Source organism: Heterobasidion irregulare (assembly GCF_000320585.1).
Source record: "Heterobasidion irregulare TC 32-1 unplaced genomic scaffold scaffold_13, whole genome shotgun sequence".
Lineage (NCBI taxonomy): Eukaryota > Fungi > Basidiomycota > Agaricomycetes > Russulales > Bondarzewiaceae > Heterobasidion > Heterobasidion irregulare.
In genome coordinates, this window is record NW_009258209.1 from 213,290 (window position 1) to 239,675 (window position 26,386).

The following is a 26,386-nucleotide window of genomic DNA, read 5'->3' on the forward strand; positions in this document are numbered from 1 at the left end:
CATTGTACGTCGTTCTACGGCTCGCTCGTGTGCATGACCATCCAGCCGTGTCGCTTGTCAGGCAATATACACTCGTATCCTCTGGCGAGCGACCATCACGACCATCACGGTTTGGGAGCCGAGCGCCAGAAGTCGAAGAATTTACAGCATATAGGGAGATATAGGGTCGGGTCCGCGCGCCGCTTATTTCAGCTGAGTGGTCCGCGGCCATTGGCTGGACACTCAGGAAGCAATCTGCTTGAACAAACGGACTGACGCATTCGGAAGAAAGCTATTACTCGATTCGGTACGACTGCATTCCGTCATTGACGCACATAGATGCCGATGTCCGTCTTCGCTAGGTATTTACATGGCAATCGTCTTGACTTCTTTTCGGTTTCACTGCACCTCGAATTTTCTGTGACCTCTAGAATAGCACACATCGGTTCATCGCATTTCGTCTTCATGATATGCGCTTCACATTCGGTGAGCTGAACTTTTGCATATCTCAAATTATGGCGACACAGTAACAAGCAAGATTTCGAGAAGCCAGGCATGTACCTTGACCTTCGAAACCGGCGATCTTCCTCGGTCTCCCATATTGCAGTCGATAGCACTTCGGTAGCGGTTTGTCCCTCAAAATGCTCGTCAAAGATATTGCCTGCATTATGTGCTGTCCTGTGCTGTCTCGAAGGCTTTGTGAAGGGAGGATGCAGAATGTTCTGGAAGGACCGCATCGACTAACACTCATTTTCTCTTTCGATTTTATATATATTGAGGATCAATTCTGTTTTTTCTAGTGGCATTTTACGGAGCTGAACACCCGATGTACTCCGCTGTACGAGATACGTCCAAGTAATCAACACGCATCCACTGCTTATCTCATTTTCTCGTCGTTCTTTCGGGGGCCCTGCCTCGAGGCATGGACTAGCTACATCTTCATCCCGCCTTTGCTGCGGGCATTTGCAACTGCCGACGCTGATGCTTTCCCCTCACCGCAGATCGGTCAGGCGATCCTGCGAGTACCAGATTCGGGACTAGAAGCGAGCCTTCAATCGAGACACGAGATCCAGGATACCACGACATCAGATCCAACTTTTCACCCCCTTATTCTCGCGTTACTTACGTGATCCCGATTGGGGCAGCATGAGGAGCGATTGAGGACTAAAAAATGCAACAGACAGATAGCCACCGTCATTCCTGGCATAGAGCTTATCTGCAAAAGGCGGTCAGCCGATGCGGAAATTTGTGGTGAGTAACTGCTACCAGAGGACTAATTCTCGGGGTGCGCCCAGAGCCGCCGCGACGGCGCCACCGTGGGAAAGGGGAAGCAAAACTCAATGTTACTGCATTTGCGCGACCACATGAAGTCCCCGATGCCTGTAGAGCGTGAATTTGAACCGCGGGGTTGTCAAGGATGTCAAGGAGGATTGTTGTCAGGTGAAAGAGACTTCGACAATCATGACACGGCAGAGCGCGCAAACTCTTGAGAAAAACAAATAAACAAAGTATCATTCGTGCGTAATTTAAGCTACAATCAAACATATGTTACACCCATGGACACTGCGGGGAATTGACAAGAGAGTACACTGTGATGGCAGTCATCGAGACTTTTTTCAAGGCTTGGGGAGGGGAAGGTGCATGCCGAAGGTCGAAAGAGCAGCGACTGCCTCATCGGTGTAAGGGGGGTAACGGAACTTCATGTACGGGTCCGCGCTAGGAACGTGGAGTTCAGCATGCGATCATCACAGAGAAAACAATTGAAACATACGCAAGAGGGACATGGATGTAGCCACGTAATTGTGTGAAGGTGTCGAAGGAGGTTTTGCCAAGGTACGCGCCATCTGCAAAGAGCGATCAGCGCTTAACGAATACTCAGGGTCGTGTCGCTTCAAAACTTACACCCAGACTCGCCCTGTCCACCGAAGGGCATCTCGTGCACCGCAAGCTGTTGGTAGGTGTCGTTCAAAACGATAGTACCGCTAGCAGTGCGGTCCATGACTGCATGTAACACATCAGTCAGAACTAATTCTCGAAAGTGTGAGCAGTAAACGTACATTTATCCCGAATCGATTCATCTTGCGAGAATATGTAGATGACGAGGGGGGTCGGCCTTTCAGCAATAATGCGGATAGCGTGATCAATGTCGTCGACGGGGACCAGGGCAAGAATTGGGCCGTAAATTTCGCTAACGAGGAAAAGGTTAGATGAGCAACAGGAACATGGACCGATGGGCACGCACTCGGCCATTAACGGATCATCAATCTGCACGTCCTTCACGATCGTAATCTCCATTTTCGTGTCACCGGCGACGCCGCCACCGAGAACGACTTCTCCGTCAGTGCTGCCCAAGAGATTTTGCAGACGCTGGCGATGGGTGGAAGAGATGATGCGGCCAATGTCGGGGCTTTTGAGCGTTCCTTCGGGGAAGAACTCGCTGTGGACTTTCTTGAAGGCCGCAACTATCTCGTCTTGCAGATGGCGGGGCACAAGAACGTAATCGGGAGAGACGCAGATCTTCGAAATGACACATCGGCCGGGTCAGGGGACCAGATATCCGATCATCAAATTCGCCACACACCTGTCCCAAGTTGGCCTGTTTCCCGTACAAGATACGTTTGGCCGAGAGTTCGATGTTTGCATCCGGGGCGATGACCACGGGACATTTACCGCCGAGCTCGAGAGTGAGAGGGGTGACGTGCTTTGCGGCAGCTGCGGCGACAACACGGCCGACGCGGTTGCTGCCAGTGTAGAAGATGTGCTCCCAGCGGAGTTCAAGGAGCTTCGTCGTCTCTTCCACAGCACCGTTGACAATGGCGTAAGCATTGGAGTCGAGATACTTGGGGAAGAGATCGGCAAGTGCATTGGAGACAGTGGGGCACAATTCGGAAGGTTTGATGACGGCGGTGCATCCTGCGGCAATCGCACCCACAAGTGGCCCGAGGGAGATAATGTACGGGTAATTCCATGGCCTATCGCAGAGGTGTCAACACCTGAGAATTTGACAGGCAAAAGACAAAGACACACGTAATGAGCAGAGCAGCGCCTTTGGGAGTCTTGTAGGTCGTAGTGTCCCACCCCTGACGCCACTCGGGGAGGGTCTTGATATCGGCCTTCTCGGGTGCCGTCCACTCTTCGAGATTCTCAAGGGCACGGACAACAGCGTAGACAACGACGCCCAAATCGGCGATGGTCGCCTCCAGCCGCGGTTTGCCAACATCGATGTTGATCGCTTGAACGAGGCGCTCTTCGTTCTCTTGAAGCATCTTGCCGAGCTGGTAGAGCTGCTGTCGGCGGTATGCGAGGGGACGAGTGACGCCTGACACAAACGTCGTCTTCACTCTCGCGTGAATCTGAGAGTCTCGGGTCAGCGCAATCCGAAAGCGTTCATGGCCAAGAAGTGCCATACCTTCGTGATCTCGTCGAGGGGAGTGAACTGGAGGGTAGAGGCCATGGCTGAGAGTCTGAGTGTTTGGAGTGGGTAAGTCTGGGAAGGAGATGGTGTTGAGGTGTGGTTCAGCCAAGGGCTTTTAAAAGATGATCAGAGGGGCAGTGAGAGGACCTGTTCTTGGAACAAACGTGATCTAGAATTCGGAGGGGGGGGGGGCCACTAATCGTAGCCGTTATGGAAGCTTCTGATGAGAGTTATCGAATAATGATCTCTTTTGATAAATCACATAACTTCGCGGAATCATGGTATCCATGAATGCACGATGCATGATGGAGATTCCTCGAGCCATAGTATGCATGTCTTCGATATGGAGAAAGACACGCCTGTGACATGGACTCTGCCCTGTCCGGGGTCCTGACGCGGACCCAAAGTGGGATCAAATTCTTGCCACCTCCATTGCCACACCCTGGCCTACATTGGACTGGCTTTGTATATCTGCTTGCCATATTGCGTATGATATTCGCATGCACATCCTGTCATCGGTGCGTGATGATATCTATCAAGTATATGAGCCTGACGCAGACGTCCTGACACCCGTTGTCCTGCAGCGCTACGTGCCGACTTTCATAGCACTGGATTTGCCGTCATCTGTGCGTGGCAATCAAAATCTGGCGAATATTTTGTACTGTGGCGCAGTCGTCAAGCTATGCTCGTTATCGGAGTCAAATCGCGTACCTTGAGCCATGATGCATGGTGCATGACCCCTTCAGCTTGAAGCCTCCATCCCCTTCAAATTTCCAACTTGGGTCAGATTGTCGCACGAACCCCTGGGTAGCATTTTTTACAAGCCCGCCGGCACTCAGGTGGCGCTTCCTGGCGAGTTACGACATGGGAAGGGCTGGGAACGGTCACTGGGCACCGGTTCACGAATCATGCGTGTCTGGATTCTACTGGGTTTGCCATGGGTCTAGGCAACTAGGGCATCCGATGGCGAACGAAGCCAAGCGAACTTTTGAGGTGGTTGCATCCCGTTTCAGCGTCCGCCTCTGCCCCACGAGCCTGAAGTGGTCCTCGGGGGCCAGCGAAGACCTTCCGGAGAAAGAACACTCTTTTGACAGTGCGCTTGATGCAATTCGTTCGAAGCGGAAGCCTGGATATGGGACTCAGTGACTTTGGCGCTCAAGTATCTTAAAAATCCATGTGAGACTCGATATTGCTCGTTCGTTCACCTCCTTCCCCTTTGTAACCTTGAGTGTTCCGTCCCTCCGTCATGACCACATACAATGGTGTTCCCCTCGACAGAGCTGGTATCGTCTCGACTGTGATGGAAGGGCTCTTATATGGTCAGCTTGTTGAGAGCTTCGTTTGACGTTTTGAGACTGACATACATGAAATCAACGCGCTCAGGGTTTTCCCTTTTCATGTTTGGTATCACTCTATGGGTTCTCTTCTATCACCGGGCGACGAAGGACGTCAATAGACCCATGGTTGTCGTTGCGGTGCTGCTCTTTGCGTTCAGTACCATGGTACGTATCTCACTCAGGCCAAGGGCTGCGCTTCGCTGAATGTTTTGAATCTTAGCATCTCGGAGTCGACATACATCGGATCATGCAAGGTCTTGTGGATAACAGAAACTTCCCAAATGGCCCTGCCGCGTGGTTCGCCGATCCTTCACAGTTCACGTTCGTCTTCAAGAACGCGATCTATTCATTCCAGACTGTGCTGGGCGACGGTGTAGTGGTTAGTGTTCGGTTTATTATGTGTTCATAGTCGTTCATCCTTTTCCAGATATATCGCTGCTATATGGTCTGGCAATCTGTCTATATAATCATATTTCCCTTGATCATGTTGTCTGGTGTCGCAGGTGAGTCAAGTATCTATTCGCGAATACTGCTTTGTTCTAATTACCATGACTATTTGTGCTACAGTCACAGCCGCTGGAAGTGTCTGGGCTTGTTCGCAGGCCACTCCAACGCAAGGCGGTATTTTCTTCCAACGCACAGGACAGTGGATCACGGCCTTCTACTCATCTACGCTGTCCACCAACCTTATCTGCACATGTACGCCTTTCGATTCTAGTCATGAGTTCCAGTTGGTTGCTGACACCATCTCTTTTCGACTTTGAGTCCTCCTTGCATTCCGGATATGGCAGATAAATTCTCGCGTCCGAAATCACCATGGCGGCTCCACGCTCATGCCTGTGCTGCTCATCATCATCGATGCTGGTCTATTATACTCCGTCACTCTCCTTTCAGCACTATTATGTTTCGTCAATCATTCGAATGGGCAATATGTTGTCCTTGACATGGTGCGAGCTTATCACTGTTCTCTCTTCGTTGGCGTGCCGATACACTTCCGAACCCTTGGTACTAGGTTATGCCGATCATCTCGATCGTATTTTACATGGTCATCATTCGTGTCGGTATTGCGAAAGTCACCCCTTCACATCAAGGCGACTCTTCAGGGTTTGGGAATGCGCTCAGTCAGACACAGAACCGGGACTACGCGATGCGACCACTCGAGGTACACATCTCGCAACTCACGGAGAGCCAAAAAGACAAAATCGATCAGCGCAGTGACGCCTCGATCTCAAAGCACGCGGAAGAAGTATGAGCTACTTCTCGATAATGGTGCGTGCAGATAGACGCGAGGAGTTGGCCCCTGTGTAGCCCTGTTTTTATCAGCCGTTGTTCCGATTGACGGTGATACCCCCCACCCAAAGTGACCTGTCGAATGCAGCCAGTCGTTTACCATTTGCTTCTTGTATGTTTTATTATTTTCTTTATCTCGTGAAGGGACATCCTTCCAATGTACCAACGCTTTCGAGGCCCATCAATGAATACTAGTTTCTACAAGAGCGCCCAACCTTCAATTCACATGCTCCGTCATCAAACGCAGTGGCTCGCTTGTCAAACGTCTTTGACCGCCATCATGCTTTAGAATATGCTGAGGTATCAAAATCAATCGTGCGGGGTCCACAGCCGGGTAGTCCGCGGTGCCAACCTCCACGCTGGGCAGACTCGGCAGAAGTCTTGGTTGCGTTCTCATGGAAGAAACAAGCCCTCCCATCTATCGTTAGCTAGGTTGAACCCTCGCTTGCATGCACCTTACTAACCGCATCCGAATGCAACGACCGTCCAAAATCGTCCACGTTCGGAATTCGCGTGACGTTAGTCCGACCGCTCATCTCCGGCATCCTGCGAGATGTTTACACTTGATGAGGAAAACCGGTACCCAGCAGGACCCTGGTCAAGAACAGTGACATGATACCCGCTGAATACACAGCCCTCAGATGACCGCTGGTGAACAGCATGCTTCGGAGGTCTCAGAGGTCATCCGGTCATTGTTTGTATCCCGGGCACCACGCAAAGTTTCGCTTTGATTGGGGCAGCAGCTCATGATGCTTAGATCAATGGCCTCGTAAGTGCCATAAAATTGAGTGCGAACGACTGCAGACGACCGCCCAGCCAGCAGTCTATTGTTCATGCATCTGATGGAAAAAGTACAATTAATGTGGGTCATTGTAACCACCTCAATCAATAGCCATCGTGTCACTGCCACAAGTATCAGCTTGCATGATGATTCTGATGGCGGTAGTGAATATGTCAAGGCGAAAATTAGACGCATGTCATGCAGGGTCATGATTCACTTGAAAATACTTGATATGTTAGACGCGTTCCAATGACTGCCAGGGGCTACGAAACAAAGATCGCTTGGCATGGGAAGGAGCAAGCTGCCGCTCTGACGTTGTACCTCCTGGGAGCTGAACACAAAAATAATGCCATCGCTGAAGTAAGATGCGATGTGAGGGATATAATCGTCACTGTTGCTCTTATCACTGTGATTTGGAGGAACAAGATTCGCTGACAGGTGTAGAGCTCAACAGAGAATTCTGACTTCGTGCGACCATATTCAACTTGTCTTTATCAGAAATTCGAAAATATCGCATCGTGGTTCCAAATGTTCAAGAAAAGCGTGCGCAGATAAGCATACAGAAGAAATACACACCTACGATTCTGTTCAAGTTTGTATCAACACTCACATATTGATCAAAATCCCGCCTGTGCCGCCTCCCTTTCCGCCAGACTTCCCCGCGCTGCCCACGCCTTGACGTGCGCTAGGTCCTCCTGCTCCTCTAGTTCTCTCTCTACCGCTTCGGGGAGCCCCCAACCGCCGCCTCCGGGCGTCTCGATCAGCAGCCGGTCGCCCTTGCCCATCCACACCGTCGCCTTGCCGCCGATATTGACCCTGCGCGGCTCCTGCATCTTCTTGGATTCACCGTCTAGCAGGTCGCCATCGCCGCGCCGCGCCTGCTTCACCCAGGTGTTTCGCCCGAGGCCGCCAGAGCCGCCACCTTCAAGTCCGTACGGTTGGCGTGTCCTCCGCTGCGTATGTGCAGGGTGCTGTCAGCCTCATGTCGTATGGCGAGAGAGATAGAGAAGGACTGACCTCGGAGAGAATGGAGACTTGCAGCGGCTCCGTGAATTCTATCTCTCGCACGACACCTTCTCCGCCACGATATTTACCATCGCCTGCCGAGCCCTCTCGGAGTCCGAACTGGTGCAGGAGCAGCGGATACCGCCGCTCGAGAATTTCGACGTCTCCGATCCGCGTATTCGTGATGTGCGTGTGCACGCCCGACGTCCCGTGCCACGTTGGCCCTGCGCCCGAGCCGCCGGCAATCGTCTACGGTTGAAGCGCCATCACGGTCAGTAGCCGACAGCTCCTAGTTTAGGAGCAAGCATGCAACGATCGGGTGTGGGAAAACGTACCTCGTAGTATCCCCACCCGGCGATATTGTTCCCGTCTGCGTCTTTGCCGCCGGCACCGAAGGTGAGGTTGTTCGTGCAGCCCTGGCTTGCGGAGCACGCGTGGAAGGCCTTGAGGACGACGTCGACAATGCGTTGCGAGGTGAGAACGTTGCCGCCGCAGACGGCCGCCGTGCGCGAGGGCGAGAGCAAACTGCCCTTTGGTATCCGAACTGGTGCTAATCGTCAATACGAGCATGTTATGATGGCATAGGCAAGGGACATACTGTCGAGGGGAACGAGACAACCAGCGTTGAGAGGGATGTCGAGGTCAAGCATGGACCGCATGCAGTATATAACGGCGGAATGCACTACCGAGATCGGGGCGTTGAGGTTCCCCCGGACTTCGCAGCCGGTGCCTTCGAAGTCCAAAACGGCGGAGCCAGCCTTTTCATCAATCTCCACTTTCAGGTGGATCTGGAGAAACGGTGTGTGAGGGTGCGTATGGGGATGAGGAGAAGGTACGTGAGGTGTACGAACGGGAGAGCCATCGTCGAGATAGTCGACCGCGCTGAGAACGTTTGCGCCGGATTTTTGGACCACTTCGCGGAGGAGATTGCGTACTGAGGCCTCGGCGTTGGAACGAATGTGCAGCATATATTCCTGGACTGTCTCGAGGCCATAGTCATCCACGACTGCATTTGTCTCGTCGTTAGTATACATGTGCGATTCCTTAAAAGGGATTCTTTACATACTTGAATGGATGAGCTGAATGCCCTTGTGGTTAGCGGCAATTTGCTTCGGGACATAAGAACCTTAGGCCAACCCATTTAGACATATGCCGAGCCTCGGAGACTTACCGCTTTAAGATCGCTTTCGACATCTCTGATGTTCCTACACCCCGAACTACCGGGATATTGGGCCGGCTTGTCGAGCATGTACTCGTAAAGACCCTTCTGGTCAAACACGCCGTTGTTGACGACCTTGAAGCTGACGATCTCCGCACCCTCCTCGAAAATGTTCACCGAGGTCGGAGGCATAGAGCCAGGAAGAATACCGCCAATATCAGCATGGTGCCCGCGTGAGGCCGTGAAGAATATGATCTCTTTCGTCTTCGGGTCGAAGACAGGGCTGATGATAGTGATGTCGGGGAGGTGACTGGGAAACAGAATTTCAACATATACGATCTGAAGATGTGAGATAGCGCGGTGGGCGCTACAACACCTAGGCACCATTGAAGCAAAGGTAATGACTTACGAGCCGCCCGCGTGTGGGGAGTTGGTCATCAACACGTCCCCCTCCTTCAAGTCCTTCCCATAGAGCTGCATCTGGTACTTCACAGCGCTACCACACCACTTCAATAATGTACAACTGCCATTGCTGTTGACAGGAGTTACTCACAAGCTCATAGATCCCAAGTGAATGGGAATGAACGGCGCGTTCGCGACGAGGTCTCCATCGGGCGCGAAGAGCGCGCAAGAGAAATCGAGGCGCTCCTTGATGTTGGTGCTAATAGAGGTCTGCTGAAGGGATCGTCCCATTGCTTCTGCGACGCTCATGAAGCGGTTCGCAAACAGCGTGAGGAGAATCGGGTCAGGCCCTTTGATGGTGGACGCGGGGACTGGCATGGTCGAAGGCGGAGGAGAGAAGAGAAATTGGCTGCGACGAGGTTGGAAAGGTACTCGTTATATTAAGTCGTAACTGACTCGGGGCAGGTCCAGTCGGCGAGCAGATAACGTCGGATGAAATCTATAAGGCGATCGTGATTCGATCTCTGCAGATGTCTGTGGTCGATGGTTAACGTTTACTGTTTAGATGTGATCAACCACAAAAATGAGTGTTATGGAAGTGCTCATTATGGCGATGTTTGAAGATGCTGCCTACCACAATTTGAACCAAAGCTTCATGAACTCTTCTTCAAACTGTGGATGTAGGAGCCAAAGCAGGTTCGCCGGCGGCAGAGCCAGCTTCGGAGCCGGCCGTGCCTCGCTGACCCTAACCCGAGGTGGTCGATCCCAATGCCGCCGGCAGTGCTGCTGTAGGGCTGTTGGGTCTCCCATTGCTCTCAAAAACATATCACAGTTACCGCTCCAATCCTTTCCAGCCTGCTTTATTTTCATTTGGACCTCAATCCTCATAATTAATCCTGCGACACACATAATGGCCGAGACGCTGATGAACTACATAGCCTCCCAAGCTGCCCTCGTTCAAGAGGCCGCTGAAGCTCTCCCTCATCAGTTTACGCACTGCACCTACTCCCTCGGACACATTCGGCAGGCCGTGTATCTCTGCCAAACGTGCGCCGCTCCCAGAGGGATTTGCTCAGCATGCTCTATTGCCTGCCACACAGACCACGAGCAGCTCGAGCTGTTCCCGAAGCGTCACTTTCGGTGCGACTGCCCTACCGTGTCCCTCTCGCACGCATGTACGCTTCATAGAACTCCGGAGGAGGAGAACGCGTCAAACCCGTACGGAAAGAATTTTCAGGGTGTTTTTTGTAGGTGCGGGAGACACTATGACGCGTCCCTAGAGAGAGAAACGATGATCCAATGTCTGGTATGTGAGGTGAGTCTCGAATTTGTTTCTCCTGAGCTTCATTACACATTCTATGCGTACCATCATCCGGCTCGAAATAATTACCAAAAGAGGGAAAGTTTGTCTCTATCTGTGTCAATATAATCCGCGTCTTTCGTTGTGTGGAAAAGGGAATGGTTCTTGGAGATCTCTTTTACGACAATTGTTCTGACTCTAGTTTTCATTGTTTGTTCCTGTCGTTTTTATTTCATAGCCAACCAATTTGCCATGTTGACATCTTCCCAGGACTGGCTTCACGAATCCTGCCTCAACCTCCGCGACAAGCCGTCCTCGCGCGAATCTACGCCCGCACGTGAGGACCCCGCGCCCACAGAATCCCACGAACATAGCGCTGCGACGAGCGATGGCGACGATGACACCCATTCTGAAGCCTCCTCCTCAGGGCTCCCACCCCCGCTGATCACAGGCACCGACTACGATGCGCTGGTCTGCGGCCCCTGCGTCGCGCGCATCCCCATCCTCCGACGATGGGCGGGCACAGAGGGCGTTATGATGGTCTCCCGCGACGACTCCGGTGCGGCGTGGCACATCGTCGAAGGCAGCGCTCCGAGCGCGAACGTGAACGAAACTGTAAACGTCGACGTTACTGATGACGGCCCAGTCGAGGTCGGCACAAAGCGCCCCCTCTTGCCTCTGGATCCGAGCGCGCAACCGGACGCCAAGAAAGCGAGGTTGGTGCTTTCGGAGCCATTCTCGTCTGGGGAATTGTCTTCTACACGGACGAACGCGTGTTTGGCGCCAGTTGCCAATCCTGCTGCAGAGCACATTTTCGCCGCGCTCGACGTGAAAGAGCAGGACCCATCACAATTGCTAGGGAACGGTGATATTTTCTTGACCGGCGACTGGCGAACGCGATGGTGCCGTTGCGACTCGGTAAGCTCGCCCAGTTTGCTATTCTGAGAAGACCATCTCACGCCTGAGCTATTCATCTATATACGCGTGTTCACGTTCCCAGTGCCTCCCACAGCTACAGGAACATCCGTATCTGCTTGATGAAGAGGAAACATACGAGCCACCCGAGGACCCTGACTCCCGTGCGTGCTGTTCTTCTTGAGAAAAGTCTTCCTGAACGAGACGATATCTGACTGGCGCTGATGCTGTCTTGTCTTCATCTATCATCAGAACTTTCCCTCGAAGAACTGGGCGCGCGGGCGCTAGATAACATCCCGCGCGAGCGAGCGCTCGATGGTATTCGTGCATTCAATGATATGAGGTGCGTGCCTAAGGCGCCTTCCATCTCTTCCTTGTCATCCTTGAAACAATCAAGGAATGCTGCGTTTTTGATGAAGGCTGACGCTCATACTGATGCTGATTATCGCGCGCGCGTGCGCTACAGGAACGACCTCGTCAAATTCCTGCGCCCGTTCGCACAGGAGGGCAAGGTCGTCGCAGAAGCTGATATCAGAGAGTTCTTTGAGGCTAAAATCGAGACTACGAAGCAAGGCCAGGGGTACGCGGCCTGAGCAGGTTGTCCCCATGGGGTTCCGTGCGTCTGATGTTGATCGTTTCGCTTGGTCTTCATCGATTTCTTTTTTCACTTTTCGTTTCTGGTGTATACGCTGATACAAATCGTCACGCTCATGGTTCAGGTGCTCGGGGTCGCTCTGATGTAATTTTACAACGCTTTAATATCTTCCCAGTGCGCATTCTCATCCTACGGATGATTCTCGTCTTCAACCTCTGCCTCGAGTCGTCTTGTCGCTCGACTACCCTAGCCGTACGTACAGTGGTGGCGTACCTTTCGAACATCTTCGGCAGGACAACGGTTCAAATTCGGATCCTTCTTTCGCTATCCAGATGAAGAACGTGGCAAAGAATGTCGCTCTGATCATCTTCATTTTTCTTTGCTCTTGACAATGACTCGCCTGAGGTGCACAAACTGCTTCCCATCTGCCTCAGGATCCCGATTGGTCACTTCTCTTTTTTTCTTCTGAAGGTTGCGCTCCTTCATTGGTGCGTCTCGTTCTGTGTCATTGTTCCGGCCGGCGCACTCACTTCTGCCTCGCGGTTGCTCTAGGCTAGGCTGGCAAATCTTTGAGTTGTTCATCATCTGGTGCGGAATAGAATGAGAGGAGCTCTCATCATCACCTTTGTCGCTCACAATGTTGATCCTCCCTACAACGGCCAGCGATAATAGGCGAATGGTATGTCTCATCATCGAGAGCTGTACTTACGTAGACCATGTCTCCCCTAGCCATGCCTGCATTGGGCTTCCATTTTCGTATCTCTGAAAAAGGTTATTTGTACATCGCGTATGGCACTTTCATGAGGGCCCTCTTCCACGGCGCGCTGTTCTTTCTGACATGATTGTGATCTGACACTGATCTTGCTCGAATGGAAGCACGAACCTTCGTCGTTGCTTGCACTGCATGTTTCTAGGTATGTCTAGCGAAGATCCAGAATCAGCAGCTCACTCATAATTCATTATTGCTGATTGCTGGCCAAATTTTGGCTCAAGTTCAGTATTTATTTCGAGCCTATCGAAATCTAGGTTCACCACTCATAAATCTAGCGAACGAAGGTAAAGGACGGAGACAGAGCTAGTTTATGAGTGTGAGGTGTAAGACGGGAGGACGAACACTTTTTTGACAGCAGGCTTGATGGATTGTAATGATGGGACTGTGTGGCTTTAGCGCATAAGTACAAGGGGTCCATACGCCAAAAAAAGTCCAGATTTGCTCGTACCTACACCTCCCTCCTTCGAGTGTCTTGCCCTTCCGTCATGGCCGCATTCAGTGATATACCCCTCGAAAAAGCTAGTATTATCTCAACAGTAATCGAGGGGGTCTTGTATAGTGAGATTGCCGAGCGTGTCCTACAATTTCTTCGCGACTGACATACACTCAAACATTGCGCCTAGGATTCTCCTTCTTTATGTTCGCCATAACACTATGAGTTCTACTCTACCGCCGATCAACGAAGGACGTCAACAGACCCATGGTTGTTGTTGCGGTATTGCTCTTTGCGTTTAGTACCATGGTACGTATTTCACCCTAAACACGGGCTGCCCCTCGCTGAAAGTTTCGAATCTTAGCATCTCGGAGTCGACATACATCGAACCATCTCAGGTCTTGTGGATCACAGAAACTTCCCAAATGGCCCTGCCGCGTGGTTCGCCGATCCTTCACAGTCCACGTTCGTTTTCAAGAACGCGATCTATTCATTCCAGACTGTGCTGGGCGACGGTGTGGTGGTTAGTGTTCGGTTTATTATGTGTTCATAGTCGTTCATCCTTTTCCAGATATATCGCTGCTATATGGTCTGGCAATCTGTCTATGTAATCATATTTCCCTTGATCATGTTGTCTGGTGTCGCAGGTGAGTCAAGTATCTATTCGCGAGTACTGCTTTGTTCTAATTACTATGACTATTCGTGCTACAGTCACAGCCGCTGGAAGTGTCTGGGCTTGCTCGCAGGCCACTCCAACGCAAGGCGGTATTTTCTTCCAACGCACAGGACAGTGGATCACGGCCTTCTACTCATCTACGCTGTCCACCAACCTTATCTGCACATGTACGCCTTTCGATTCTAGTCATGAGTTCCAGTTGGTTGCTGACACCATCTCTTTTCGACTTTGAGTCCTCCTTGCATTCCGGATATGGCAGATAAATTCTCGCGTCCGAAATCACCATGGCGGCTCCACGCTCATGCCTGTGCTGCTCATCATCATCGATGCTGGTCTATTATACTCCGTCACCATCCTTTCAGCACTGGTATGTTTTGTCACTCACTCCAACGGCGTATAGGTTGTCCTCGACATGGTGAGAGCCTGTTCTCTATTTCTACTTTCGCCATTTACACCAAGTATTCTGACACTTCCGTGTTGTTGGTACTAGATCACGCCGATCACCTCGATCACGTTTTACATGGTCATCATTCGTATCGGCGTCGCGCAAGCTGCCACTTCACGCCACGGGGACACTTCTGCGGTTGGTAACAGGATCGGTCAGACGCAGAATCGGGGCCACGCGATGCGGCGACTCGCGGTACACATCACGCATCTGACGGAGAGCCAAACAGACGATGTCGATCAACAAAGTGGGCCGATATCAAAGCACGCAGAAGAGGCATGATTTACTTTCCGACGCGGGAAGTTGATATTGGCAGTCTTTGTGCCGCTATTATTGTCGACAGACTGACAGTGAGACCTCACCCAAAGCAAAGCGACTCGTGGGATGCAGCCAGTCGTTAGCCAAATTCTTCTTGTATGTTTCATCATAACATTGATGCGTGAAGTTGTACCTTTCATTATAGCAATGCTCCTCGAAGTCTATTTCACCCAAACTGGTGTTGACACTCGGTGATATGGCACGTCGAGTAAAAGTACAGGTTCATTTGTCTGCTCAGCGTCGCGCTCTAGAGCATGTCGGGGTAATCATGTGGGGTCCATGGCGAATTTTCTGAGTTGTTCATCAGGCAAACCATGGAAGTGGTCTGAACCGTTCATTTTTGGCCTGCAGTATGGGCTTTTTGATACCACAGCTCTCAGGTAACAAATAATCCGATAACTAGCGAAGTCACGCTCAAGTTGCGACATTACCCGGCATTACTCAGTCTCAGACATCTCATTTAGTAGTACATTCGAGGCAAGGAAACCCCGTCTTCCTCTCCGACGAAGGTTTATGAGCACAGTGCCAGCTAATGTTCGGCTCGTCTGTGCGATTAATATTGCCAAGAAAGTACTACTGTAGTAGTTGTGCGTCGTGTTCTGGATCTCCCATGCGGTGCACGTGCTGTTTGAACTCGCGCGTTGCGCCCGATTTTGGTGCTCGCGACGACTGACGACGACGACCAAAGCCTCTCTGCAAACGTTCTGCTACCAAACAGATTTCAAAGGCCACCTACTCCATGAGGATCTCTCCCCAACCGTCCAGTTTATTGCTCCCTAAATCTCTACACACCCGACGTTGCATAGACAGTTAGGCCTGCCACCGACTGCACTCGCAGATGGGCTATTGTCACTACAGCAGACATTGACACGATGTGTAGAGGATCAGATAGATGGCAGACGGAAGCAGGTGGATTATTTCGAAATCCGAGGGATGGAAAAGGGTATGTCAATTTAAGGAGCCGGGAAGTTTTGTTATTCTCCCTAAGGCAGCACTCTCCGATGTGGTCTCCGTATATCCGTATTCTTTGTTGACGAGGCTCGCATTCAAGGATTTGAAGGGTCATTTTGCGATATTCTTCGCCATTGCAGAGCATGGCTCTCCCGTTCTTATCTGATGGACCCACCTGGACCCACGTCTATCACTAAAGCTCCACACTGGTCATCGACACCGATTGGGTATTGTTTTAGCACCATCTTCAGGCGAATGGTGCGTCTCCTCAGGAGCAGTACGTAGACCATGTCTCCCTTGCCCATGCCTACATCCGGCTTCCGTTTTTGTATCGCTGAAAAAGGTTATTTGTACATCGCGTACGGCGCTTTTATGATGGTCCTCATCAAACTTGTGCTGTTCTTTCTGACATGATTGTGATCTGATCCTGATCTTGCTCAAATGGAAACATGAACCTCCGTCGTTGCTTGCACTGCATGTTTCCAAGTATGTATGGCGAAGGTCCAGAATCAGCACCTCACTTATTCCTTGTCGCTAGGTGCTGAACAAACCCCGGCTCGAAGTCCAGTGTTCGTTTCGAGCCTATCTACATCTGGGTCCACCACTCATCAATCTCACGAATGTGGTAGCGAACGAAGGTAATGGACGGAGACAGAGCTGAATCCACCACTGTGAGGTGTAGGACTGGAGACTGACGAACACCTTTTTAACAACAGGCTTGATGGAATGCCTTAAATCAATGATGAGGCTGGGTGGCTCTAGCGCTCATAGTAGGTTAAGAGGTCCATGCGCAAACAGAGTCTAGGGTTGCTCGTCCCTACACCTCCCTCCCTCGAGTGTCACGCTGCTCCGTTCGTCATGGACAAGTTTAGTGGTATATCCCTCGACAAGGCTGGTATCATTTCGACAGTTTTGGAGGGTATCTTATATGGTGAGCTTGCCGAGCACGTCATATGATCTCCTCGCGACTGACATACACATGAACATCGCACCCAGGATTCTCCCTCTTTATGTTCGCCATAACACTATGGGTCCTATTCTTCCGCCGGTCAACGAAGGAAGTCAACCGACCAATGGTTGTTGTTGCAATACTGCTCTTTGTGTTCAGTACCATGGTAAGTGCATCACTTTGATTCCAAGCCGTGCTTCGTTGAAAGGCTGGATCATGAGCATCTCGCAGTCAATATACATCGAATCATCTTGGGACTTGTGAATAACAGAAACTATCAAGGTGGCCCTGGCAAGTGGTTCTCCGAGCCTTCGCAGCCCACCTTCATTTTCAAGAACGCGATATATACATTGCAGACCGTGCTGGGCGACGGTGTAGTCGTAAGCACCCATACATCGAGATTTGATCCTCATTCACAATGGTGTTCCAGATTTATCGCTGTTATATGGTCTGGCAATCCATCTATATCATCATATTTCCCTTGATCATGTTGGCTGGGGTTGCTAGTGAGTAGGACATCTATGCACGATTGCTCTGACTCTGATGGGCGCATACATCTACGCTACAGCCACAGCCATTGGAAGTCTTTGGGCTTGCTCGCATGCCCCTCAAATATATCATGATATTTTCTCACAACGGACTGGACATTGGGTTACAGCCTTTTTGTCATCTACGCTCTCTACCAACCTCATCTGCACACGTACGCTCCTTCGTCGGGGTTGTAAGCTTCGGTTGCTAATATCCCCTGTTAGTCCTCCTCGCATTTCGGATCTGGCAGATAAATTCTCGCGCCCGAAATCACCTTGGCGGCTCTACGCTTATGCCTGTGCTCCTTATTGTCATTGACGCTGGTGTATTATACTCTGTCACCCTTCTTACAACACTATTGTGTTTCGTCGATCATTCCAATGGACAATATGTTGTCCTTGATATGGTGAGGAGTTTTCACTATTCTGTCTTTGGCATCGTTGTTGAGGATCCTGACGCCTCCATACCTTCGGTGCTAGATCATGCCGATCATTTCGATCGCATTTTACATGGTCATCATTCGTATCGGTGTTGCGAAAGTTGCCCCTTCACGTCAAAAGGGCTCTTCTGGGGTTGGTAACCCGATCGGCCAAATGCACAATCGGGACTACGCAATGCGGCCACTCGAGGTGCACATATCGCAGCTAACGGAGGCCCAAAAAGACACAATTGATGAGCGGAGTGATGTGTAGATTTCAAAGCGCGTGGAAGAAGTATGAATTATTTCCTGTTGGTCGTGTGTGTAGGTTGATGCGCCACGAATATGTACTTTTTGATATTGTTGAAGTGTATCGTCTCACCATGTACTTGTTGCTACAAGGGCCCAATTTTGAACTTGATTGCTGCTCAGTGATATGTTGTGCCGTTCAACTGCGCTTTGCTTGTCAAGCACCATTGTCTTTGGAGCATTCTGGGTTTGTGATTGGGCGGGGTCAGAACAACGCTGAACGAAACAATTCTCTTCATGATGATCACATTCAGTAGAGGGGTCGAGTTCATTTTCATGAAAAAGGCAACCAATTCAATCTACATACTTTCAGGGATATTTGTCCACGACGTATGGCACGATCACGTGCTGTTTGAACTCGCGCCTCGCGCTTCATTTCGTTGTCTGCGACGACGACGACGACAACGACAACGACAACGAAAGCTATCTTGCAAACACTCTGCTAATAGAACGTACGTCGAAGGCGACCGCAACATGGAGATGTTGCCGCAACCGTCGATAACGTCACTCCTTGACTCTCTACACACCCATCTCCAATCTCAGACACAATTACTTCCGACATTGCATGGGCAGCTAGGCCTACCACCGACTGCACTCGCAGATGAGCTACTGTCATTACAACAGACATTGACACGATGTGTAGAGGATCAGATAGATGGCAGGCGGAAGCAGGTGGATGAATGGCTATCGAAATGCGAGGGGGTGGAGAAGGAATGCCACAGGTATGGTGTTGCATTGGGTGGCCATATCAAGGGGCCAGGAAGCACTGTTGGAGAGGCTCGGAAGGAACATGTTCTCCCCAAACGCTATGACGTGCTGACAGAATTACAGGAAAAGCTGAGACAGGTGCGCATCGATGAATGTGTTCTCGTCGTTTACATAGCGTTCATGTCCCGGTTTTTCAGTTGTATCATACGAAATACGAACAGCTGCTCACCCTCACGAATCGGATTGCCGTGCTATCCCGAACACTAGGGGAGGGATTCTTTGCGGAAGACATTCTTGAGCCCAAAGTCGCTGGGGAGGGGAATCTTTTGAATGCTGCGAACGTGCAACATCGGGACGTCACACCCGAGCGTTTCTCGAAATTGGAGAAGGAGCTTGTTCGTGGCAAAGGTGAAGTTGTGAGTATCATTTTGCTCGCTCCCCTATAAACGCCTCTCAAGTATTATCAGGCCAAGCGAGTAGCGCAACTGCAATCGATATTCGTGCAGATAGATTGGCTTTACACAGAACTTGGCATCGCACCCCCTTCCATCTCTGATTTCTCTCCGGACTCGAATGCAGCCTCGACGTCCTCTCTCCATCTCTCCGCCCTTTCTCGGCCCATCACAACGCGGACCAGCAACTCCAACCTCAACCTCAACGCCGATCCTTTCCTTTCCGATTCCCTCGCCACCCCTACACCAGGTTCGCGAACGAGACCACGCACACCCGCTCTTTTCCTCACTTCCGAACCCGACCGTCCTGAGACGCCATACGAACTCGTGTTTGCTCGCTTTGCTGCTCGGCTGGAAGAAGCAGACAGCGAAGGCCTGGTTGAGGGCCACATAGTCGGACTTGAAGGTGTAGAGCCGACGCCAGGGTTGCTGGCATGGGCTGAAGGTGTGGTTTCTGACCTCGAAGATACCAAACGTCGTCGCGAGGGGCGCATACAGGCGATGTATGATCAACTAGAAGGTCTTTGGCGGCGTCTGGGTGTTCCTGACTCGGCTATGGATGGGTTCGTGGACGCTCATCGAGGGAGTACGGGGGACACGGAGCAAGCGTATGAGGAGGAGTTGGAGCGGATGCTCGAGCTGAAGAGAGAGATGATGGGCACATTCATTCAGAACGCGCGGGATGAGATCAGCAAGCTTTGGGAGGAGCTAATGGTCGGGGATGAGGAACGCGAGGACTTCGCGCCCTTCTTCGACGGTAAGTTTACGGTTCTCAATCTTCAGCGGTGATGTCTGACAGAACCATCAAGATGAACACACGGAAGAACTGTTGACCATCCACGAGGACGAGATCAAACGGCTCAAGGATGAGCGGCGGATGAAGGCCCACCTACTTGGCAGCATACGGAAGTACTTTGACATCTGCGAAGAAGAGAAAGAGCTCGCGTCCGCGGCCACCGATCAGAACCGCCTCCTAGGTCGTGGGCCCCGCGATCCAGGGCGGTTGCTGCGGGAAGAGAAGATGCGCAAACGCGTTCAGAAGGAGAAACCCCGCGTGCGTTCAGTTCGTTCTCATTCGCCCGCGATATTCTGACCATCCTGGCCTTACACAGCTCGAACAAGACCTCCTCGCATCCATACCAGCATGGGAAGCCGAAGCCGGCCGGCCCTTCCTCGTCCACAGCGCCAGCATGCTCCAGATCCTGCTCGAAGCCGCGGGCCTGAGCAGCGACAAGGAGAACGCGCGGCGCAAACCGGGACAGCGCGCAGGCTCGGTACCCCCGCGCGCCACGACGCCGTCCAACTCAAACTCCGCGCACGCGCCCGGCTACGGCCACCATCTCAGCAGCAGCAGCAGCAGCAGTGGGAAGGGAAGCATCACGCCCGCCGTCCGCCCTGCCTCGAGCCAAGGCTTGCGCTCCGTCCCGCAAAAGCGGCCCCGCCTCGGCGACGCGACGGCCGCGTACAGGAACGCGCCGGGGAACCCACCTGTCCCGCGCATCCGCCCGCCGTCCCCGAGCAGAATTGCAATGCCCAAGCCCGTCTCCGCGTCGCTCTCGCTCTCGACGTCCACCGCCGCGTCCTCGCTCCCCCGGCCGACACGCAACGTCTCCGCCCCGCGGCCGGGCACGCAGCATCACACGCTGGGGATCGGGCGCGCGCCGGCGCGCGCGTTGGGCGCGTCGGTGGGCCCGGGCACGTATCGCCACGCACCGCGCACCGCGTCTTCCACGACGGCGGTCTATCGCGCCGCGCCGCCGCCGAATCCGCAGGTGCTCGCGCGCAAGGCGTCGAGGGCGCGGCGGGAGAGCTTCAAGCCTCGGCCGAGCGTCGACGGAGCGTGGGCCTCTGGTGCGCCGGGTGGGCGATACGGTGGGTTCGGGGGCGCGATTGTGAAGGAGGAGGAGGATTACTGAGCCCTGCGCCCGCGCAGCGAGCGAGCGAGCGCTGGTCAAAAGACGCATGTCTGCCGACCGGGTCGCGCGCCGTTGTAAGTGTCTAGAGTGCCGCGCTCCTTCCGATTCTTGTACTTTTCTTGTGCTCCATGCCTATCTATCTACCTGGCCCAGTCACGACTTTGTAACGATGGCCGTGTTCATTTATTCGTCTCGTTTCCTCTCTCTCCCCTTTCACTCTCTCGATTCCGTTCCTGTGGTCCCACTGGCTTGTTTCTGTTCCCCGTCTTAATATGTTCCGATGCCGTTGTGGTTCATGCGATTGATCATCGCCGCCATGACTCTTGTGTATGTTTGTCTCAATAGCGATAGTATCAACTGGTCCGCGAGCAGTCGACGGACATCACTATTATACCAAACCGCCCATACTGCAAAGACTACCTTGTCGGGGGCGAGCTGCGGGTCTCACAATCATTATATTCAGGGATTGTCAGATACAGTTAACTTATTCAGTACGGATGCAACCACGCCTTCGATAATAGCAGCGCAATACAGCCCTCAACCGCGCGTGGTCGATCACAAGCTCTGCGCCTCGCCATCAGCGCATCAGGTCTCGCTCTTCCCTCTACAATACAGACCTTGGCAGGTATACAAGAGCCTGATGCTGCTCAGTCTCCATGGTGGTGGCGCTCGCACCGCAGAGTCTACTCTTCAACACGTCGCTAGGCCCATCTGAACGAGCGTGTTCGCCGCCTGGATGAAATAGTAGTCACCTGTTCGTCCCAACCATCAATCAAACGGCCAAGAGAGACAGCAAACGCAAAGATGACATGCAACATAGGTAGCGATGGGCTAGGTATAAAAAATGGCCGGGAGGTGAAGCGGGACTGATGGATAAACAATGGCAAAGAAAGAGGGCAGAAAACTCACCGTACACGATGCCGGTGTCGTTGTTGCCCGTCGTGCCGTGGTTGTTGACCGTCCCGTTGGAGAGCAAGCTGGCCCATTCAGGCTTCCAGAACGCGGACGTTGTATCATCCAGGATCTAGGGACAAACATTGAACAAACACATTTGTGCGCAGGCACTCATACACAGATCTCCCCCGCAGATGCACAATAGAACCTACCTTCGTAGCCGCCTGACGCCACACTCCCGCCCCCGAATCGTTCGCAGGCTTCAGGGCTGCCTCCTGCTGCGCGAGCAGCAGCAGCCCATTAACCACAATCATAGCCGCCGACGAGTCTGCGGGGCGCGGAGGCTCAAGCGGCGCGAGGAAGTCCCTGGCGTGTCATGATCAGCGGGCAGAGGAACAAATTGCGATGTTGAGGGGTGATAGGGAAGAGGGGTATACCAGGGAACGATGCCGCCCGCGGGTATGTGGTTGATGAAGTACTGCGCCATTCGCCGCGAAGTATCGAGGTAGCGCTGGTAACCTGTGCGGCGGTACACTGCCAGATAAGGCATTAAAATCAAGTGCGATCAGTTAACAGTCATACATGGGGGATGGAGCAAGAGAAGCATTGCAGCACGCGCATCCGAGTGGCTCTCGTACATTGAGCCGCATCGCCAAGACAGCCGATGCTAAGAAAAAATGAATGCTCACTGTTCGCAAACCCATACACCCCCCACGCCTGCCCACGGCTCCACGTACTCCAGTCTGCGTATCCCTGCGCAGTGCGCCGTTCGAAAACAACTCCCGTCGTCGCATTGTAATCCACGACGTGAAACGAGGAACCTGTGCCGCAAATCCCGAGTTCATACACGGCGCGCGGGGGAAAATGTCGGCACGTATACAACGATCGGGAGCACGAAGAAACAGCGACAGACGAAAGGGAGCAGGCGGGTCAGAACGTGAGGTTTTCATAAAATGCGCTGCTGCGTACCGTCCGCTCGAACGTGGTTCGTCATCGTCTTGTCTGCGTGCGAGATCGCGATGTCGCGCAGCGTCGTGTTCCCGGTGAGGTCTGCAGATACGAAGAGAACCTATGGAAGGTGTTGATGCGTGAGCCGGTGCTGCCAAGCGAGTAATTACGGACACAGAAATGCGCGCGGAGTTAGGCGGACGCATGCATGCTAGTAATGCGTTTACTGCAAGTGATATGTGCGCATGTAAACAGCACTCAAGTCGGCGTGGAGCGCATATACCCGCCTAGAAGCATATTCAAGGCGAGAAGGAAGCATGTACACAGATGAGGACGGCCAAAAAACGTGTGCATACACTGAAAAGAGGCGCTTTTCGTATTTTCAGCGTGCTCATCCAAAATACATGCACATACTCATCGACACCCACCCAGACTCCTTATTACCCAGCCATACACTCTTTTGTTTTTTATTTGAAGGAATGAAAAATCAACAACAGAACGCACCTCGAGATTCATCATATTGTCGATGATGACTTGAAAATCCTCCGGGTCCGCCGCGTCCCAACTGCGCGTGCAGCCGACGATGGGATTGAAGCGCGCAGCGAGCATGGACGCAAACGTGTTCACGGTCGCACGCGCAGTGACGTTCGTGGGATTTCTATCAATTATGCATGCATTCGTTCATCTTTTTGCGTTGAGTACAAGAAAACGAGCACGAGCACGAGCGCACTCGACCCAGATAGGCGCGCTTACATGGTCAGCTCGTCCACAAACGGGTAGCTCAAAAAACCGACGTCGTGTCCCTGGTGGTTCAGCACCGTCAGGGGGTCTTCCCCCGTCGCCCACTGCCGGCCTAGCGCCAGCCACTGCGCGCTCTCGTTCCCGAAGCGCGCGGGGCAGAGCGCCGCGCGCGTGTGCAGGGCGTAGAACGTCGATGGGAGGAAGCCGGTGGTCCAGGTGTCGGCGGGGGCGAGCTGCCACGCGCCGGTGTCGCGAGTAGTCTGCGCGGGATAGTTCGTGGGGATGTGCGGGGAAGAGACGAGTGAGGCGGTGGTGAGGAGCTTGCGAGAGACGAGCGAGGAAAAGAGTTCTGGAGGAGGTGGGGAGGAGGCCACGAAGGAGAACAAGAAGAGGAGGGGGAAGAGGAGGAGCATGGTGGTGGTCAAAGGGAGAGAGCGGGAAGGAGAGAGCGCGCATATAAGGTGGAGAGCCAAAAGAAGCTACATCGACAGCCCTGGTCCTCTGCGTCTCGTGATCGCCCTTCGCCAGCTGATGCCCACAGAGGTCCTGGCCAGGTCACCGCGGGGCGAAACAAGCAGCCAGCAGTGGTCATGAGGTGATCCCGTTCGGCGCGAACGGAGTCAGACGCCAGCACACCCATTCGAGATATATTCGTATTGGTGATGGGCCTAGGGTGAGTTCGAGCACGCAGCATGGTGAGCTGGACGCTGGATGGAATGGAGTAGGCTGGCGTAGGGCCGTAGGCTGGCTTAGCGGCCAGGGCCCAGGACGGCTTTGTCCGAGGGCCGAAATCGATTGGAATCCCGCGGCATTGGCTGTCTTCAAGACACATCAGATGAGAGGGCATGATACGTAGCATAACTAAACAAGATGTCAACCAAGAAGTCTGAGAAGACGAGGGATCACAATTCGCGATCGATCACAACGGCGGATACAACAGGGAGAAGAGGACGAGTCTGGCATATTTACAAGCATTCACCGGTTCACCGGGCAACCCTTTACAGAACAACACACAAGGCTCACCGACAAGGACACGGAAGAATAAATTCATACCAATCACTCTTTAAATGCCCTTCTGAGTCCATCATGGAGTCTCATGTAGTCTATGGTGGTAAAGCCATCGGCCAAAGGTTTTGATTGCAAGCTGTCTTGCATTTCCCGAGACGCAAAGCGAACAAACTCGAAATCCTTTTTATCATACAAGCCGTGCTTACTGAGTATCTGGACATGGCGATTGTGGAGGCCAATATGGAACACGAAGTCTAGAACATCTTTGGCGTGTTCGCGGGTAGGCACTGTAGGGCTTAGAGCTGTAGGAACGGGATCAGGTTCTACCTCACCACCGGGCGCAACCTGTAACACCGATAAAATCAGCGCAACGGACAGGGATGTCCGATCAGATAGTATCCACTTTTTGGGTAGTATGACGATATGCCAGATCTTCTGAAAATACCGATCGCTCTCGTTTCAAAGGAATTGACGGCGCCGTAAAATTTTGTTTTGAGGTTTCTAAAGAATACTCGGCTGATCAAAGGATGGCTTGTTTGTCCACGCAGTTCCTCAAACAAAACCGCTGCTCACCAGCTGTTTGTTGAAGTAGAGTTGAACTTCGAGGAGGTGGGCTTGAATGCTCTTGCTTTTGCTGGGGCTCAACAGGTTCGAAGTCGCTACCAAAATGCGCTGGCGAGATTGATGCCTTCGGGGGATCATTGACCAGTGACATCCCGGATCCCTCATTCCTGAGCTGTCCCCGATGAGACGCCTGACAGTCCGCAAGAATGGGAAGTAGCATGTAAGTCTCAGATGCAATACAATTATATCTACCGGTGAAGAGCGACGAGCATACCTCTCGCCTCTTGTATATGACCTGCGCTCGTTGTTTCATCTGATACGACTGCAAGTCATTCATGGGCGCCTGTAATTCCGACGTGCGCACAACTGCAACAGGACAACGGGTCAGAATCATGATCAGCAAAATGCGTGTCGCAGAAGCTCCCAAAAGAGGATACTATTACATGGTGCCACCGTGCCCTCCAGCCTTTCCGAACGTCTCTCTCTGGCACTACCACCATCTGAAGAATCTAGTAACATTGATCCATCCACCTCAGATTTTATCACAGTATGATCAGCCGGGCATCTTTCGTCATTGTCGTTGTCATTGTCATCGAGAGTGACGTAAGGCTCGGTTGTGGATGTGGCGGATGTATAGATTTTGTCTTCGTCGAGGTTGTCGTTCCACCTATTATTCTTAATCTTGAAGACGGTGGCAGGTGATGCTCCATAGTATTTTGTGAGTTCGATGCTCGAGAAAGATTTTTTTCGCGGTGGATTCACGAACTAGCGCGCGGAACAGGCGCGACGGCGTCTTGTGCCGACTGTAAGGGAATAAAACCTGTAAATATGATGCTGATGTTGGTGATGATCGTCAGACTCACGGGCCTGTCATTGTTGCACTACCAGCGCCGCCTTCGTGAGTCGCACGGAATGCTCGTCGCTGCTCGACGACCGCGGTCAACCTGACTGGAAGTCGCCGGTTTCGCGGGACTGATCGGCCGGCAGCGGGGAACGGTCCACTTTCCCACGTGTGTCTTCCCTCCCCTTCCGCCTAGCGCTCGCCAGTGCATCTCCACCCGCTGTTCCAGCTTCAATCAACATCTACTCAACCCTTTCTCTAATTTCTACACCTCTGTTTTACTACAACTATCTCCCATAAGTACATATACGACATAGGCTATCAAGCCTGCGCCTTT

At 52.4% G+C, this 26,386-nt stretch overlaps 8 protein-coding genes across 8 annotated transcripts; 4 read left to right on the forward strand and 4 right to left on the reverse strand.

Moving 5' to 3' along the window:
- Positions 1–1,595: 1,595 nt before the first annotated feature.
- On the reverse strand, positions 1,596–3,433 carry HETIRDRAFT_330758 (uncharacterized protein; the record flags this gene model as incomplete). Its single annotated transcript, XM_009554327.1, has 8 exons — positions 1,596–1,695; positions 1,751–1,823; positions 1,882–1,980; positions 2,037–2,167; positions 2,222–2,496; positions 2,561–2,951; positions 3,007–3,332; positions 3,389–3,433. 8 exons carry the CDS (start codon positions 3,431–3,433, stop codon positions 1,596–1,598), a joined length of 1,440 nt encoding a protein of 479 aa, XP_009552622.1.
- A 1,179-nt stretch (positions 3,434–4,612) lies between these two features.
- Positions 4,613–6,240, forward strand: HETIRDRAFT_442452 (uncharacterized protein). The gene is made up of 7 exons (XM_009554328.1): positions 4,613–4,713; positions 4,778–4,896; positions 4,952–5,110; positions 5,159–5,234; positions 5,299–5,430; positions 5,497–5,678; positions 5,744–6,240. The coding sequence occupies exons 1-7, from the start codon at positions 4,641–4,643 to the stop codon at positions 5,981–5,983; spliced, it is 981 nt and encodes a 326-aa protein (XP_009552623.1). The 5' UTR covers positions 4,613–4,640; the 3' UTR covers positions 5,984–6,240.
- A 1,179-nt stretch (positions 6,241–7,419) lies between these two features.
- Positions 7,420–9,746, reverse strand: HETIRDRAFT_56693 (uncharacterized protein; the record flags this gene model as incomplete). Its single annotated transcript, XM_009554211.1, has 9 exons — positions 7,420–7,755; positions 7,820–8,056; positions 8,143–8,351; positions 8,406–8,595; positions 8,659–8,813; positions 8,874–8,916; positions 8,979–9,276; positions 9,376–9,462; positions 9,520–9,746. 9 exons carry the CDS (start codon positions 9,744–9,746, stop codon positions 7,420–7,422), a joined length of 1,782 nt encoding a protein of 593 aa, XP_009552506.1.
- A 532-nt stretch (positions 9,747–10,278) lies between these two features.
- HETIRDRAFT_56307 (uncharacterized protein) lies at positions 10,279–12,176 on the forward strand (the record flags this gene model as incomplete). The annotated part of the gene is made up of 5 exons (XM_009554199.1): positions 10,279–10,683; positions 10,939–11,586; positions 11,669–11,747; positions 11,836–11,926; positions 12,050–12,176. The coding sequence occupies 5 exons, from the start codon at positions 10,279–10,281 to the stop codon at positions 12,174–12,176; spliced, it is 1,350 nt and encodes a 449-aa protein (XP_009552494.1).
- Positions 12,177–13,435: 1,259 nt separating this feature from the next.
- Positions 13,436–17,942, forward strand: HETIRDRAFT_330909 (uncharacterized protein; the record flags this gene model as incomplete). Its single annotated transcript, XM_009554329.1, has 7 exons — positions 13,436–13,508; positions 16,770–16,888; positions 16,944–17,102; positions 17,153–17,228; positions 17,291–17,422; positions 17,475–17,656; positions 17,730–17,942. The coding sequence occupies 7 exons, from the start codon at positions 13,436–13,438 to the stop codon at positions 17,940–17,942; spliced, it is 954 nt and encodes a 317-aa protein (XP_009552624.1).
- A 509-nt stretch (positions 17,943–18,451) lies between these two features.
- HETIRDRAFT_330826 (uncharacterized protein) lies at positions 18,452–21,053 on the forward strand (the record flags this gene model as incomplete). The annotated part of the gene is made up of 5 exons (XM_009554330.1): positions 18,452–18,823; positions 18,883–19,101; positions 19,153–19,894; positions 19,947–20,191; positions 20,250–21,053. 5 exons carry the CDS (start codon positions 18,452–18,454, stop codon positions 21,051–21,053), a joined length of 2,382 nt encoding a protein of 793 aa, XP_009552625.1.
- A 690-nt stretch (positions 21,054–21,743) lies between these two features.
- On the reverse strand, positions 21,744–24,049 carry HETIRDRAFT_120363 (glycoside hydrolase family 88 protein; the record flags this gene model as incomplete). Its single annotated transcript, XM_009554331.1, has 8 exons — positions 21,744–21,805; positions 21,963–22,077; positions 22,160–22,313; positions 22,385–22,481; positions 22,637–22,768; positions 22,917–23,016; positions 23,400–23,553; positions 23,649–24,049. The coding sequence occupies 8 exons, from the start codon at positions 24,047–24,049 to the stop codon at positions 21,744–21,746; spliced, it is 1,215 nt and encodes a 404-aa protein (XP_009552626.1).
- A 643-nt stretch (positions 24,050–24,692) lies between these two features.
- Positions 24,693–26,291, reverse strand: HETIRDRAFT_430661 (uncharacterized protein; the record flags this gene model as incomplete). The annotated part of the gene is made up of 8 exons (XM_009554332.1): positions 24,693–24,989; positions 25,048–25,160; positions 25,218–25,434; positions 25,483–25,574; positions 25,652–25,889; positions 25,975–26,011; positions 26,072–26,156; positions 26,219–26,291. 8 exons carry the CDS (start codon positions 26,289–26,291, stop codon positions 24,693–24,695), a joined length of 1,152 nt encoding a protein of 383 aa, XP_009552627.1.
- Positions 26,292–26,386: the final 95 nt, after the last annotated feature.

Coding starts and splice junctions, on each gene's coding strand:
- HETIRDRAFT_442452 (XM_009554328.1), top strand. CDS start 4,641: ATGACCACATACAATGGTGTTCCCCTCGACAGAGCTGGTATCGTCTCG. Junction 5,235..5,298: donor CATGTTGTCTGGTGTCGCAG/GTGAGTCAAGTA, acceptor TTTGTGCTACAG/TCACAGCCGCTGGAAGTGTC. Junction 5,679..5,743: donor AATATGTTGTCCTTGACATG/GTGCGAGCTTAT, acceptor CCTTGGTACTAG/GTTATGCCGATCATCTCGAT.